Here is a 17,176-nt window from a genome sequence, read left to right on the forward strand (position 1 = left end):
AGAGCCTCTGTCGTTTACAACAGCAGCTTTGTGTAAATTGTGTCGTGTGTGTAGATTAGTTTGGTGAAAAGTACTCCAGGAGAAGTATGTTTAATATTAATCTGCTGAGTTTCAAGTTAAGCATCACACACTAAGACAGGGAGCACAAGGCTGAGGCTTTATAGTGAAGCCAATAGAACTCCCAAATGGTGCCACCGCATGAGATGCACATTTGGTATACCTCATGTAACACTGAAAGAAAGTATTCTTGTAAAAACATTTCATACTAATTCATAACAAATAAAAAAACATGTGTTTTAGTACCTAATTTATACTTACTTAAAGAGAGTCACATAATGTTGCTAGGATAGATTGTAGGCAGTAGATTTTGAAATGCACAACATTTAGATCTGTTGGTGTACTATGCACACGAGGCTCAAAAAATAAATTCTAAACTGAATAATAAAATATTTTATTCACTTAACATTGATCAACAGGATAACCAATAATACAAAAGTGAAATGCATGCCAAGACCTTTACAAACGTCATAAATCACTGTCTTAAATTAGCAAGCAAACATTCCCTCATGAAGAACACAGAAAATAAAAGCTTTTAGGGAAATGAAAACATCTCCACAAAAGAGCAAGAGAATAAAAGTGGGAGTGTGGACTTGGAGTGAGGACTGTGGCTAGAATCACTGATCCCAACAGCTGCGGACCTGTAGTGGTGGCCCTAGCCATAGGACTGCTTCTGGAGGTCATTTAAAACACAACACAGACACATAAGACTTAGGATTATGTAATGGTGCATTCAGAGGAGATAGATCTGTGTCACTATATAATAATATTTATTTGTCTTTTTATATTTTATCAATAAAGATCCTTTCATTTATATACAACAATTCTAAAATACTTGCTATGCCCAAATCATTGGACGGCGTCAAATACGGAAGGACACTGAAGAGGTGGAGGCAACGGAACTGTGACGTCTGAACTGAAATCCAGTATTTTAAATTAAAATGGTACTCAACCAATATAAAAAAGTCAACTTAAAATCGGATAAAAACAAAATAAAATATCAATATCCTTTTCTTTAAAATGCATAAACCAATTAACTGCATGCATTCTATCAGTAAAACAATAAAGAGCTGTTATGTAGAACTTCCTAAAGCACATTATGAAAGAAACATCAGCTAATTATGCCGGGAATCATTGGAAACGTTGCATAACAGAAGCCCAGAATGTCTGTGGGCAGCTCCAAACTGCACAGTTTAGGCTCTGTGTCACGTCTGGGGATCCGAGCCCATCAGTGTGCCGTTTTCACCTCTCTTCCAGTGACGTCAGCAGCCACACATGCTGTCTCTTTCTCGCTCGCGCTCTCCTCAAGTCAAGCTGTGTCCGACAGAAATGCACTTTTTTTTTCTTTTCATGAAGAGCAGACAGATGGATAAAAAAAAAAAAAAAAAAAGATATGGAGCGAGATAACATTTCCACCATGACCATGGATACCATGTATAAGAGGGGTGTCTGGAGTGCGTATGTGTGTGCTTGTGAGTGTGTGTGAAAAAGAGAGCATGCATATCTGTGTGTGAGTGTGTGTGCTACAGCATCTCAACATAGTTCTCAGGGATGAGGCCCCTCTTCCCCTCCAGCACTCCCTCCAGCCAGCCGGGCTCCCGGGACGGGGTCACTGCAGAGAGAGCACAGGGCAGCAGGTTACCATGACAGCACTTACAAATCACTCTCAACAAGGGCCACAGGAAACAGGCAAAGGGAGGAAACCAAAAAAGTTGATAGCAATTTATGACCAATCTTCCTGTAACACCAAAAACGGTGATAGCAATTTATGACCAATCTTCCTGTAACACCAAAAACGGTGATAGGTTTTGACTGGTTCAAGTTTTTTTTTCATTGACATACTGTAAGGTATAAAATGGGGTAGGGGAGACCAAGGATGGTTGCAACAAAGTCATAGTTGTTACAGCATCACTTTCACTAATATTAATAATGATGTAATTAATAATATTAATAATGTTGAGATAAATATCATGTATGACCAGACAATATAAGAACGTTTTTTAATCAATTATACATTTTGATTTGCATTTGATACTGTTGCAGTTAGAATTATGTAAGAAATATATTTTTCAAAAGTGTTAAAACCCGCCAAGAAAATGTTAGCATTATAATGAATGAAAGCATTTGCAAACACAAACGTGTGCATCTTTAAAGCAGTGTATTGCACTACAGTGTTCATTACACACAGGCCCAAAGGAAGGTGTAGAAGACACACACATGTGCGTACTGTACACTCCTCACTCAAACAGGAAGCGGATTTCAATTGTACCTCAACCTAGCCTGCTAGTGGAGTTAGGGTGTCCTGGCATTTGACAGCAACTCATGAGGTTTGGGATATTGATGCAGAGGCTTGAATCAGAGCCATTTATAGTTTACAAATGTGGGTACTACTATGTGTAAAAGTTTACAGGTGTTTAAAGAGTTACAGGCGCTGAAGCAAAAAGTGGTACAAGCATAACCATCCCTGGTCTCCCATATAGGAGGTCTGACATCCCCTGTGTGGAGTGTGTCCCACTTAGATGGCATCGCAAGGCTGACTACCAAAAAAAAAAAGCACTAGCATTAGTCAGACACTTGCCAGACACTAAACCAGAACATAAAGCAAGTGCTTTTTAATGGCTCTTACCGAGCGCACATGTTCATAGCTTTTAATGACCGACTTTTGACCACCATGTCCCAGTATGGAAAAAAGTATCTGTTACTGTCTAATCAGAAAAACCGCAGTTAATGATGAAGATGACTGCATTTTCATTAGTTCACATTGTGCAGTGACCAGGCAACTGTGATTTGTCTGAGTGTGGAAGAGCCCCTGACCCGTCTCCAGTGGGCACCTGTAGAGGCCTGGCTACTGGCTGCTGTGGGAATAGGGACGGGAGATAAGACCCCAGAAACTCCTACTCTCCAACTCCGCCCTGTCACTCCGAGATTGATCTGGGGGTGTGTGTGTGTGTGTGTGTGTGTGTGTGTGTGTGTGTGTGTGTGTGTGTGTGTGTGTGTGCGTGCACAGGTGGAGGGTGGTGTGAAGGCTTCCTCCCCCTCATCCTTCTCCTTCCCACCTCTTCCATCTCTGATTAAGCAGCAGCGTTCCTCTCCACCATTGTGTCCCAGTCCCTGTGGAATCCAATAACCCAGCATGCTGTCCGCTCCTCTTCAGTCCCCTCCTGTCCTGTCCCCTCCTGTGCCGTGCAGTGTTGTGTTGTGTTGTGCTGGGCTGAGCAGGCAGAGTGATAACGCAGGGCTAACACTCACCGTTGTGGAAGATTGCGCCGGCCTGGAAAGAGAGCTCCGAGTCATGCTCCGCCTCACAGGGGTAGACGGCCTTGGCCCTCCGCTGGCTGACACTGAGGAATGGAGGCAATCAGTGAGGGGGAGAAACTCTGCCTTACAGTCCAGCTTTCAATCAGCAGAACAGACATGCTTCACACTGTGGACCTGTGTGTGTGTCTGTGTGTGTTGTGTTTGCATGCAACAACCGCAGCCTACTGGGTATTTCTGGGTAATCAATGTGTTCAATTTACAAAAAAGTCTGCCTGCCTAACCTCTTCCCAGACACACACACGCGCACATCTATGCGAGTGTGCATGTGCATATTTCCTGTGAATGTTGAAATTGTTTTCAGAGGCTGTACGACTGTTTAGTCTCTACTAGAACCTTTTGACACAAACTCTTAAGCCCTAAAGTCAGCATCCAGAAACCTCAAGCCCCTTGTCTCTCCAACTAGCATAACATCCATTACACAGTAGATCATTGGTTAGAGCTCAAAGTGGGGTCCCCAGCAGATTGTCAGTGGGTCCCTGACAAAGTTTGCTACAAAATATGAAATTGTCTTATATGGCGAAAAATGCTACAGTATCAGTATTTGCCCAATTAATCTGCTGATACGTTACATCAATACGTCAAACAATTTACTATTAATTAACCACCAACAAAATGTTGTTATGTGAAGCAAACACTATGTGTTCAACACAATAGGCCTACATTTGACAAAGAAACAACAATCCTTTAAAAAAATCCTACATACTGTCAAAGTTTGCTAACATGACTATTGTGGTATCAGCGCTCCGTTTTTAGAATACATATAACATAAGTATCTAACAGAAAAAAAGGCTATACAGCTACATGATTAAGTTAAGTTTTATGTGTTGCGATTATGAGGGGAGAATTTTCCACTCCATGAGGGGTCCCCGGCCCACAAAAGTTTGAGAACCCCTGCATTAGATTATCAAGCCATCTGACTTGAGCATGGGCATCCTTCTCAGAAGAGGTCATTGTGCTCTAGGAATAAAGTCAATGGAGGAGTTAATCATCTAAATGTCCTAGTTTACATTCACTAAATATCTCAATGTCAAAGCCAGATCAATTTGGGTCTTAATGTCAGAGCAAGTATTTACAGTATGCTTCATAGATCTTGCCACAAGTGATGATTTAGAGTGGGAACTATTAAGAACAAATAGCTCGTCTTTCGTTACCTGGCTGACTGATAAATATTTCATGTGTTTCCTGGGAGCAACAACACTGTGTTTGAGACAGCGACGGGTCCATGAACAGTCCACACAAACACAGACAGCTCGGTGCCATGAATGCCAAGGCAGACAATATTTACATACAACAAAACAGCAGGGGAGTGATGGATAAAATAAGCCACATTTTTTGGCTGCATCCTGTTTCTGAGTAAACTGGGGTTTGTGTGAACATTTCATCTCCCCAACACAGAGAATATGGAATATGTAGACCTGGAGTCAGGCTTGATAGTACACACCCTCTCTCATGTTATTCAGTGGAACAGTTTTATTGTGCTGTGTTCAGCATCCCAGTAGTCCAATTGTGAAAGTGTAATCATTAATTCATGCATTTCAAACAATGATAAATGCATTCTGCAACAGGACGCTAATTAGGCTGTTCATAAGGACATGTGGCATGTCTGAATCAGACAGAAATTAAAATGCACAGCTTTGCCAAATTGGGGTTGAGGAGCCAGGCCTTGGAGTCTCCAGCCAAATACCAACTATTCCACATGTATATATTTTCTATATTAAAGGTGTCTGCTAAGAACCATAATCAACATCAACATATTTGGATGAAACTATTTGGTAGCAAATGATTTAGACAACCCGTAAGACAGCATCTATACATTTGTCAAATCATTTGATGGGATCTTTGTATAAAGGATTTAAAAAAAAAAAAAAAAAAAAAAAAAACACTTTGGAAAGAATGATGAGCAAGTAGATTAGGAATGCAGTGTCTTCAAGACAGGCTTAAAATAAAACATACAGCTTGTATACAGCATAGAACAGCAGGCAGTAGAAAAGACCATGGAAGCCCACATCAGCCTTCTATTCACACTGTGTTGGCTAGGCCCCATTTCTGCCCTCCTTCTGACTGGAGGCACTGGGATGTGGGGCACTGGTGCAGCTCTGCCCACACGGGACGCCACTCACCTCTCCTCGGCCGGCTCGCCGTCCGTCACTCCTCTCGGGGCTCGGCTGGGGGTGGCCTGGGGTGTTGCTGGGGTAGCCGACACCGAGTTCATCCACGACACCCTGGCAGAGCTCAGCCTACACACAAAACACACAACCCTCACAAGGCTGACCACATAACCTCACACCTCCTCCAGTCCGCTGCAAAGGTAGCCTCGGACAGACACAAACACATGCTGTGCATCACACTTACATAGTAGTAGTAGTCACTTTAGTTTAATTCACATATATGGCCAGATCATGGCAAAAAGGTATAATTAAAACAAACAAATAAAACAAAGTTTAAACATAATGTTTGATATAGATAAAATAATTTAAATACAATTCTTTAAATCTACATGTACACTTGATAAAAAACTCTTTTTAAAATATTTTTTGTGGCACCGTATTAAAACATTATCCAGAGTACCTTGAGAACAAAATAGCCTTAAATAGCCAAAATAGTCTCATGGTACTCAGAGCATAACAACTAAGTAAAATATACTTCACAAACAAGGACGTTAACATGATGCGCAGGTTTAGGTGTGTATGATATAAGCAGATAAGCACAGACAAGAAGAAGTATGTGAAAGTGAAAGCATTACTGAGAATGTGTGTGTTAATGTGTATGTAGTGGCACTGTAGCACTCTTAACGTGACCCTCATCCGAGCAGAGCTAGTGCCTCTCCTCAGCGATAGTAGCCTCGCCTCCAGACTCAGCGCTAGTAACCTCGCCTCCAGACTCCAGCTTCTCTGTGCCTCCCACCTCTGGCTCACTCCCTCCCCTCTGTCTCTTGTTCTCCCATCTCCCGTGCACTCACTGCAGCTAGAAAAGCCCAAACAACCGCACACTACTAAACTAAACAAGACGGCCATTTAACATTCTCTTGTAGCACACATCATTATACATTTTATGCCTGAAATAGACAAGAACCTAAAAGCTGAGTGTTGTAAGATTGACATGATTATTGTAGAAATGGGCACTGCATTAACAAAATCTTTGCCATAAAGTTTAATTTCCACCGTTGGTTTTACACCACTTTGGAGTGCTGAGGCATATTTAATAAGTCATCTTCATTTCTGCCCTCTGTCTGCCTCCCTGTCCCTGCAGCTCTCTCTCTCTGCCTCTCTGTCCCTGCATATATATCTATATCTCATCCTCCTTTCTGATCATCTGCACAGTTCAAATAACAGCTCCAACCTGAAATTGTTGTAGACCAGACCGAGATGATTTCCGGTGAGATTCTTTCATAAGAAAGTGAACATAATAAAGACCAAATGTCAAGAATAGAAAGCTCTAACTAACACGGCTCAGGTAATGGGCTTGGACGGAATTGTGCATGAAAGTACTGTGTTTGAATCTGCTATGCTTTCTACTAAAATATTGCCAATACATACGCATGTATGCATGTATAACCAACCTTACACAAAGAAGACAGGAACAGAAAGAAAAGGTAGAGGAGTGTTAGAGAGAGAGAGAGAGAGAGAGAGAGCACAGGAGAGAGAGAGAGAAAGATAGAGGGTGAGAGAGCCCAGGGGAGTGAGAGAGGCTTAGTTAACGCAGGGAGGAGAGACTGAGGGAGAAACAGAAAATCAAAGAGACAGCAAGGCAGACAAATATGGAAGGACTGAGTTAGAGAGAGAGAGAGAGAGGGCAGACAAAAGAAACAGAACAGAGGAGAGAGACGAGATAAGAGAATAAGAGAGAGAGGAAAAGACAGAGAGGGAGAGGGAGTCGGCGTCAGACGGCTGGGACAGTAGATGAGTGTGGGTGATTAATGGTTCTGCAGTCGGTGAGCAGCAGCAGCAGGAGTCTCTAGCTCACTGCAGTGCAGCACAGACTCACATTAACCCTCTGACACAGGCCTGCTGCCAGCGCTCTCTCTCTCTCTCTCTCTCTCACTTTTATCCATCTCTCTCACACATGGAGACTTACTTTCACCCACATTTTCTCGTCACCCCTCCTACACACACACACACACTAAGCAAACAAAGGAGCTAATATAAAACTGCCCAGTTTAAAGTTAATTTTTCCAAAATGTACACAACTAATGTGATTTATAATCATTCAATTTATTTTCTGAATGCAGGTATAGCAATGAAAATAATTTTACTATACTTAGCAACTAAGTAAAAAGGACAGAAAACTTTTTTTTAGCCAAAAATTGCTTCCTTAATTACAATTATGCCAGAGCAAAGAAAATTAATCTCATCTAATAGTCAGTAAAAATAGTTCCGTTGACTGAACCATTTTTCAACCACTTTCTTATTCCGATCTTGAACAGCTATGTATATGGTCAACTGGGTTGTCTGCTGGCGGTGGAATCTTTGCACATGTTTGGTTTTGGTTCCATTCAACATGGGAAAATTCAGAGAGTGCAGCTCTCTCCCACCAGTCCTTGCTGCGGACCCCCATCCATTGGTCTTGGGAGGAGGCAGGGGTAGCAAACTAAGAGGTCTAAAGATACTGTAATATTAGGCCTACCCACAAAATGTTCAGCTACTTGTCGTCACAGTCTTCTCCACATTGCCCACAGCAGAACCAATATGTTGGGATCATCTTTCTTGATTATAAGCAAGGTGAAGATGACAGATAAGACTTTCCTTCGGAATAGTTTAATCGAAATAACAAAAAAATTTCCATGTAAACGGGGCTACTGGAACACTATATAAGCGAGTTTTCATTATGGGCGTTCGGGGTAAAACCTTGGAGGCAGGAACTTGTCCAGGAACCCGCTCTCACTCGGTCCTCTCAGTCCTTGCTTTTCCAGTGGAATTTAAGGACCCTGTTTGAACTTGCCAGCCTCTGAAAGTTTGTTACAGGACCCATTTGCTTTTGCTGCAAGATCGTGATACTAATTAGATTAACTAAAATGGCATAGCAGCTGTAGCAAATACTCTTTCCACATTGATACACCTCTGCTAAATCCTTTATTATAATTTTACTTACGTGTAGAGACAGTAACCTACATGTAAACATTCTTACTACCTAAATTAGTTTATCCTCCTCGCAGGCGAATTTTTTATTTTTTTGCATTAGCTATTTTACGCAAATACCTTCAAATGGAACTGAAGTCAATAGAGACCACATGTTGTATATGTAGGTTTCATTTGTAATTATTATCACCTACTTGATAAATTAATATACCATCAAATTCTAACCAGTAAAAAAATATTTTTAGCGGATATTTGTTCATCCCGTGTTGGCGACCTCAACTTAACAAGCTAACCAACAAGTCTAACCTGTAATTAATTTAGCTGTAACTGATGTCTGCCTTGCTGGGTTTAAAACAAACAAAAAAATCTTGTTGCCTTCCACTCTCACCTCATTCACACCCCGAAGCAGGGACTTCATTCAGCCCAGTAGAAGTTCCTGGAATGCCGCGTTATGGAGCGGTTAATCTAAAGCAGCGTTTCTCAAACTGTGGGTCATGACCCACTACTGGGTCGCGGAGACATGCCAGGTGGGGCGCGAACTGACGTGAAAAACAGGAGTTTTTTTTTTTTCTGTAGCCTGGGCCCAGGTAGCACCCGATGCGCAATGGACGCACTGTGTTATGCACAGGGAAGCGCTCGTGTCATGGCAGCTTAGTTATTCCCGACATACATGAGATTTTGAACGTTGTTGTGAGTGGTGAATTTCATCAAAACCCGGCCCTTAAAAGCGCGTCTATTCTCTGCACTTAGCGAAGAGATGGTAGCTGACCAAAAGGCTGTACTGTTTCACAGCAAGGCAAGGTGGCTTTCCCGAGGTAAAGTGCTGTCGCGCGTGTTTGAGCTCGAAGTCGCCTCTTCTTGGAGGAAAAGCGCATGTTTGAATCTGCAAGCACGTTCACTAATGAACATTTCTTGACGAATCTGGCCTATCTTAGCGATATATTTGATATCTTAGCGAGACATTTGAGTTAAATGTCCAGTTACAAGGCAAAGACAAGCACCTACCTCACCTAACAAATAAGATTACTGCATTCACCAAAAAAACTTGAGTATGGGACAGGCGCCTCAATCGAGACAGTATTATGCCTTTGAGATTTCTGAGCGATATCGCTGAAACGTCTGATTGGGAGGCACTCTTGTGATCCCATGTATTAAACAGTAGGCCTACATCACATCCCTGCAAAGTTTATTTCAAAAATATTTCCCAACCAGCAGTGCTCAGTATGACTGAATTATGGATCCATTTAATGCAGCATGTTGGTATTTCATTGAATATATTGTACAATGCTGTAAAATGGCCTATGCTTCCTAATATGTTGCTGGAAAACAGAAATATGCGTGTTATGTATTTATTTATTATTATATCTGCAGCACCAGCTGATTTTAACTCTGTTGAAGAGGATATATTTAGAACTTGTCATTATTTCAATAAATTTGACAATTTTAAGCTTGACCTACCACTTTCTTAGAGTGATGAGGGACAGGTGGGGCTCGAGAATGCCCCCTTGATCAAAGTGGGGAATGAAAGAAAAAGTTTGAGAACCACTGATCTAAAGGAAACGCAAACAAACGGCCCCGTAAAACCAAGTTCAGTTCCGGTAATGGAAACGGCCCTACTGTGAAGACAGACACAAAAGTCTTGACCTTGTCCACGTGGAAAACTGGACCCATGGCTCAGACATGGTTTACATAATTATTGGCAGAGATGTCAAACATGTAAATAAATTGAAGAGCCTAATTTTCATAAACCTTACACGGCATTACATTTTACATTTAACTTCATTCAAAAGTAAAAGCAGACAGTTGATCAGCTGTGTTCTAAAGAATGTTTAATTCAAGTTCAGCGTGTGCTGTTGCGAACTATTTGTTTCTCACCAAAAGCCACGATGAAACGGTGACAAATGGGCTATAGCCTAGGCTATGTAGGCTAAAGAGTCACATCGTGGGGAGTTTATTGTTTCGTTTTGGCAAGTAGCCGTGTAATAAGCGGGATAATGTATAGAACGCCGGTCATTAATGGGAAAATAAGTCACTTCAGGGCGGAACAAGACCCGGTTCGCCCTGTCGGGACTTATTTTCCCAATAATGACCGGCGTTCTATACATTATCCCTTACTTAAAGATGGCATTGCCATTGTGTTGTTAAAAAGGGCCACAACATAACCTGGTCACAAAAAGAAAATGTTGGAGAATCCAGCACCAAACACACATTCACAGATGATACAGACATAGATGTAAGTCTGCATGTTCTGTGGATATCAAGCGGTTTGGCCGTATATCTGAACAACATCTCCTGACATTTGGAACTCCGAACTTAGGTGGCTCTTACACTACTCCCCTCCTAGTATTTTGGACGGGCATTATATAAATTAGCTCATGTGTGAACGAAGCAAAGAACATGGAGAGATTCTGTTCATGTGCGTGTTCAACTACATTAAACCTGTTTCACTAGTTCACATTCTGTAATTTGCAAACAGATAATATAATAGCATAATAGAAAAGCATGTTTGGCGAAGTCTCTGGCCAGGTTCCTGAAGTGATTTGCGGGATTGTGCAGGAGTCAACTGCGCAGGCAGGAGTCGTGCAGGATTCCGCCATACACCCCTTTATTCTTGAACTATGGAAGACGGGAGGCTTAAGGGGAGGTGGTGGGTTGTAAGCGGAGTGACGCCGATGCTGCAACTTCGGCAGGTAGAGGCAAACTGCAAATAAATAACCGGTCTGATTGAAGGAGGCGTGTCAAATTCAGTCATGCTCCTCCCGAACTTCCGTTTGTAAACGCCATTTCACTAGTTCACATTCTGTAATGCAAAGAGATAATATAATAGCATAATAGAAAAGCATGTTTGGCGAAGTCTCTGGCTAGGGTCCTGAAGTGATTTGCGGGATCGTGCAGGAATCAACTGCGCAGGCAGGAGTCGTGCAGGATTCCGCCATACACCCCAAAAAATGCGTTAAAGATGAGGGACCCTATTTCCAGCAACGGAAGAGTGTGAGGTGCGCTAATTTCCTCAGATCAGAGAGACTTGATCTGATATAAGAGTGATAGGCGTCGGAGGACCACGGGCCGAGAGTTTTGAGCGCTTGATCGGACAGGCCGTTATTTGCCGCATTGGTGGCTGCACCATAAAATAATGAGTAGAGTAACGGCCTGCTGGGATTCCGATTTGCGTAGGAACAGCGTTGAGCTGCGTTTGAATCCAGAAGTGAGTAACGGAGCGTCCGTAGTCTGGAGGGGGGATCTATCCATGCGATGGAAAGAGTAATTAGCCAAATTGTATAGGGCTGCAGGAGAGAGTAGATGTTGGAAATGACAGCCCAAACACGCAGTAAAGCCTAAGCAATTAAAATAGGCTGCTGTAGCTAACTGCGGTAGCTATAACGGCAAGAGAAGTGATGAGTAGCAACACATTATTAGAGAGGATGCCGAGGAACAGAGCAGAGCTACACGCTGGTGCGGGTGCTCCAAGGCTCAGCTAGAGAAGTAACGGAGTAGAGCTACACGGTGGTGTAGGTGCTCCCTTGGTCAGCTAGGGAAGGACTTTAATATGCTGACACTCTCTGAACACAGAGGAAGGCGAAAAAAACTCCCAGACAAATTTCTTTCCTTGCCCTCTTGGCAATAAGCGACAGAGCAACAGCTCCTGTGTATCAGCTGCCTTACGGTCAATGCCGGCCTTGAGTTAGGGTAAAGCAATGCTCCCTTAAATGCATTTTGTGATCATCACGTAGATCAGTGGTTTTCAAAGTGGGGGCCGGGGCCCCCTGGGGGGCCGCCAGGAGGGCCTCAACAAGTTGAAAGGAAAAATAAAAGCAACAAATAAATACATTTGAAAAGTTTAAAATATACCTATTACTATGAGGATTGTTATACAATGGCATTATAATAATGTGACGCATATCTAAACATTATATTTCCCATGATAATGACTTGGAATAATAGTAGAGCGATAGCTCTCATATAGCAGAAAGCCCCAAATACAATTTTTACAGACTGTATGCTCCATCGCGAAGTGCTTGTGGCTAAGTATTAGCTTAATGTATTTTTACATTTGTGGTAGTATTGTCGATAGGTTTAATAACACATCAAGGGGGTCCTTGGCCAGAATCTATTGGTATTTGGGGGGCCTTGTCGTGGAAAAGTTTGGGAACCCCTGACATAGATTATATTGTATTACTATTTCATGTCGACATGGTCTCAGATGAGATGCCGAGACGGTAGCCTATAGGGTGGTGGCACCAATCCAGGGAAAGAGGGGTGAGGGAGAACCAGGGACGCGGTCCCTGGCTGGGCTCGAACGTGGGCTCGAACACGGTTCGCGCCGGCGGGAGATGATGGGGAAAAGGTAGCAACGCGGTCGCTATGGGGGAAGGGGGAGGAGGTTGCGCAGCACCCTGGGTAGGCAAAGAGAAAAGTGGGGAGGGTTGATTAGCTGGAAAAGAGAAAGAAGCCGTAGTAGCGGAAGGCAAGGTAGAGGGCTGCACGCGGGCTGCCATAACTTGCTGAGTTGAGTGAGCAGGGGGAAAGCTGTTTAGGAATAGAGAAAGAGGCCGCAGCTAGGGTATTTGATATGGTTGCTAGGCTGTTGCTAGGGTACTTGAGGTGGTTGCTAGGCTGTTGCCAGGGTAGTTATGGTGGTTGCTATGCTGTTGCTAGGTTAAACTCATTGGTTGCTATATTGGTTGCTAGGTTGTAACTGTGGAAGTAGTTGCTAGGCTGTTGCTAGGTTAGTTGTGGTGGTTGCTATGCTGGTTGCTAGGTTAAACTCATTGGTTGCCTACATTGGTTGCTACATTTTAACTGTGGAAGTGGTTGCTAGGCTGTTGCTAGAGTATTTGGCATGGTTGCTAGGCTGTTGCTAGGGTACTTGAGGTGGTTGCTATGTTGGTTGCTAGGTAGGTGGTGGTTTAATATAGTTGGAATGACTGAACAGTTAAATAGGTGGATAGTTTAAATGGTTAAATTGTTTAACAGTGAATTATTGTGGTGAGGACTTTTATTTTGAAACAGTTGTGGACAGAGGAAGCAGTGGAACAGGATCTGTAGTCTTAAGAGAATGAAATTGTATGCTTAAAGCCTGATAAACTAACAGTTGGTGCAGGTGGCCTGGCCACCTGGCCCAAGATTCTAATTGCTTAACGGTCCTATTGTGATGTCATCAGCCCAATGTTAAGTCTATGGGGAAATTTTGAATAGTTTTTAATTAATAGTTTATAAAGTATAAAAGTTACAAAGATGAAAAAAAATACAAAGCACCCTTGTCCTAAGTAAGACCTACGCAACGCAGATTGAATGAAGTTTCTACGTTAAACGGTTGAAGCTGCATTAACTGCGTTAGAAGAAGAAGAAAAAGAACTAGAAATGCAATTCCAAGGAAATACCAGTGTATGAAAATGCAAAAGTTGTGATGTAAAATATCATGTATAGTTAAAATAGATAATACAGAGATGGTTACTACGGTGATGCTAGGATAGACATGGTGGTTATTGCATAGCTTAATAAAAGTTGATAGTTTAAAAGTAGACTGTTTAAAAGTTGAATGTAGATAGTTTAAAAGTTGTTGATAGCCAGCTAGTTTAATGATAATTTAAAAGTAGACCGTTTAAAAGTTGAACGTAAATAGTTTAAAAGTTGTTGACAGACTGAAAGTTTATTGAATGTTGATATTCAAATAATTTAATGGCTGTGTATAAGTAGATATTTGATGATAACTGAAAGTTGGAATGGCTCTAAGGTTTGCTAGCAGTTATGCTAACAATTTTAACTATGCTAACAATGTTAACAATGCTAAACATGCTACTTAGCAAACTTAGCTAATGTTTTTTAGCAGTTTTGCTAAAAATGCTAACAATGTTAATTATGTTAACCATGTTACTTAGCTAACGTTTTCTAGTAGTTTTGCAAAAAATGTTAACGATGCTAACAACGCTTACTATGCTAACCATGCTACTTAGTTAATTTTTTCTAACAGTTTTGCTAAAAATGCTAACTATGCTAACTATATTAACCATGCTACTTAGATAATTTAGCTAATGTTTTCTAGCAGTTTTGCTAAAAATGCTAACTATGCTAACAATGCTAACCATTAGGGGTGGGCGATATATATAGTCTGCGATAATATCGTGATTGTTGTTTTAACGATGTGCAAATTGACATTATCGAGTATTTAAATTACTTATGGGGAAAAAAACTCTCAAAATCACGCACTCAAAATCACGCATTGAAGACTCATACATTCCCAGGAGGTGTATGCGGGAGAAGCCCCTGGCTGCAGCAGAGCAAGTGTCACGTGGGTCACAACAACGTTGTCACACGCATGCCAAATGTTTATTTTGTGCAGCGAGAGTAGCCTACTAGGGATTTTATGCGGCTACTTCTGTTCAAGTAGCATTGATGAGACAGTCACGTTTTTTCCCACACGGTATTATATGGAGAGAAAACATTAGCCTTTGAGTATTTTAATAGTCAGTTGTAAACAAAGAACTATTCTCATGTAACTCTTTTGTAAATGGACTGAAGTTCGCTCTAAGTATCTATGTTTACCGATTATGCTAACCGTTCTCTAGGGGATTCTCTAGGGGATTTCTCATATACATTAGCCATAAGCTAACACATTAGTTTCTATTCTGTAACTTGGAATGCTAGCCTACAAGATTGCTCTTAAACTGCTCTTGAACTTCAGCTTCAGACTTTTTCTTGGGAAACTGTTAGGCCTATTCATCTTCTCTAATGTAGCTGGCTAGACCATGTCATTGCCACACACACAAGTGGGGGCAGAATTGGAAATGTGTCAGAGTGACAATGCATTGGTTGATTTGGTTCACAGGTTAGGTTATTGGTTATTATTGTACTGATGCTATTCATAAATAATGAGCTGTAAAGTAACTCAGACTTTAACAAAAACAATGTTTTAAAGGATGTCGACTAATTATCGTTATCGTCAATATCACAAAAAATATTGAGATATTATTTTATGTCCATATCGCCCACCCCTACTAACCATGCTACTTAGTTAACTTAGCTAATGTTTTCTAGCAGTTTTGCTAAAAATGTTAACTATGCTAACTATGTTAACAATGCTAACTAGCTACAGTTGGTAGGAGTCATAGTTGATGACAAGTGACAGTTACAATGGCTGAAAAGTTAAAAAGTTCAGTAGTTTAAAGGGTTAAATTGTTTAACAGTGAATTATTGTAGTGAGGACTTATTTTGAAGCAGTTTTTGGCAGAGGAAGCAGTTGAACAGGATGTGTAGTCTTAAGAGAGCCAGTTTGTATGCTTTGCATGCTGGCCACCTGGCATAGGATTCTAATAGAGTGTCCCAGTGACTTCCGTTTTACTTCCGCTACAAGGGACCCATCTTTAAAAAAAATTTGAACGGGAGTTAATGGAGAGAAAACAATTATTTTTTGGTCCAGTTTGAATTGTGCCACACATTTTACATATGATGTGTGTGAATTTAAAAGATAATTTTTTACGTCAAGAAAGTACTGTTGTTCGATAGACTTCAAAAGTTATGTTGGTTTTGTGCAAATCCGTCATGTACGTCACCAACGTAATTAACGATAAGATTAGCTGTTATGCTAGTTAACGGTTGCATCTTGCTGCCTGCTATGTCACTTAACAGTATCTAATGTACAGTCTATGGACAAATACAACTTAACTGATGTGTTTAATCCTCTGACTCATGGTATTTTCATCGGCAAGGAAAGCCCAATTAAGTAGTGATGCACGATATATCGGCCGCCGATATAATATCGGCCGATATGGTCATTTTTTTACACATCGGTATCGGTCCAATGTCAAAATAGGGCCGATGTGAACAGGCCGATAATCATTCCTGTGTATTTGACGTGTGTGTAGCGATCCAAGCGTGTTATCTGTCTACACTGAATCCGTTAAATATGCCCTTCTATTGCATCATATTTCTTTTTTAAAATAGCAGGGCAACAAGACTGACAGAAAGATGACACTGGGCATCTGACAAAAGTTCTTTCAAAACGCTGCGTTGTATCAGCTGCTCGCGTTGCTTGCAGTCAAGTTGATGGCTGGCTTGCATGTCATGTCACGCCTAGCACATCTCTCGCGGTAGGCTAAATATAACTGTGTATCAGGCAGAATGTAGTTATATGGTCGTAATAGGAATTTAATAGGGCTGTAACGATATGCGATTCAAAACTGAAATCGCAACACTCATATCCACAAACCTGTGTCGCGGTGTGAAAAGGCAGAACCGACACACCCTTTCTAGTGTCTAGCAGTGCTTTGCAGCTTACGCGGCCACATAAACAACACACATCTCCCGCTTTACTTGGCGGTAGCCTATGTTGCTTTCATTGTAGACTTTACCAAACCGTATAAACCCCCTGTTAACCTTTCCTGCTTTGTTTCAGACCGTAGTCAGAAACGCAGGGGAGATTCGTTATTCGAGGGCCGATGTTATAAGATAGAATAACGTCGGGGTCACGGTCCCATTTCTGATGAGCAAAATACACGAGCTGAACTTTATGGAGTTTTATTTCGGACAGTAACACCGCTCACACTGTGTACAGACTCCAACTTGAACTTCCACACTCTCTGCTCCAGTAGCATACATACACTTCCTCACTCCATCTCCCTCCTTCCCAGCTTCCCACACACACACACACACACACACACACACACACACACACACACACACACACACACACGGAGCTCTCTTAAAGGAGCCGCAACACCATTTTACAA

At 41.7% G+C, this 17,176-nt stretch overlaps 1 protein-coding gene across 2 annotated transcripts in view; it reads right to left on the minus strand.

Moving 5' to 3' along the window:
* Positions 1-435: 435 nt before the first annotated feature.
* The window catches only part of arhgap10 (Rho GTPase activating protein 10), a 65,790-nt gene continuing 49,049 nt past the window's right edge, over positions 436-17,176 (minus strand). For both annotated transcript variants that reach the window (XR_007194125.1, XM_048248454.1), the window contains 3 exons: positions 5,496-5,612; positions 3,307-3,398; positions 436-1,669 (listed from right to left, as the gene is read on the minus strand). Coding sequence is in view for 1 of the 2 variants with exons in the window: in XM_048248454.1 (XP_048104411.1) it covers positions 1,581-1,669; positions 3,307-3,398; positions 5,496-5,612 (298 nt within the window). In the remaining variant the exon portion in view is untranslated. The remainder of the gene's footprint in view (positions 1,670-3,306; positions 3,399-5,495; positions 5,613-17,176) is intronic.

Source organism: Alosa alosa, chromosome 1 (genome assembly GCF_017589495.1).
Source record: "Alosa alosa isolate M-15738 ecotype Scorff River chromosome 1, AALO_Geno_1.1, whole genome shotgun sequence".
NCBI lineage: Eukaryota > Metazoa > Chordata > Actinopteri > Clupeiformes > Clupeidae > Alosa > Alosa alosa.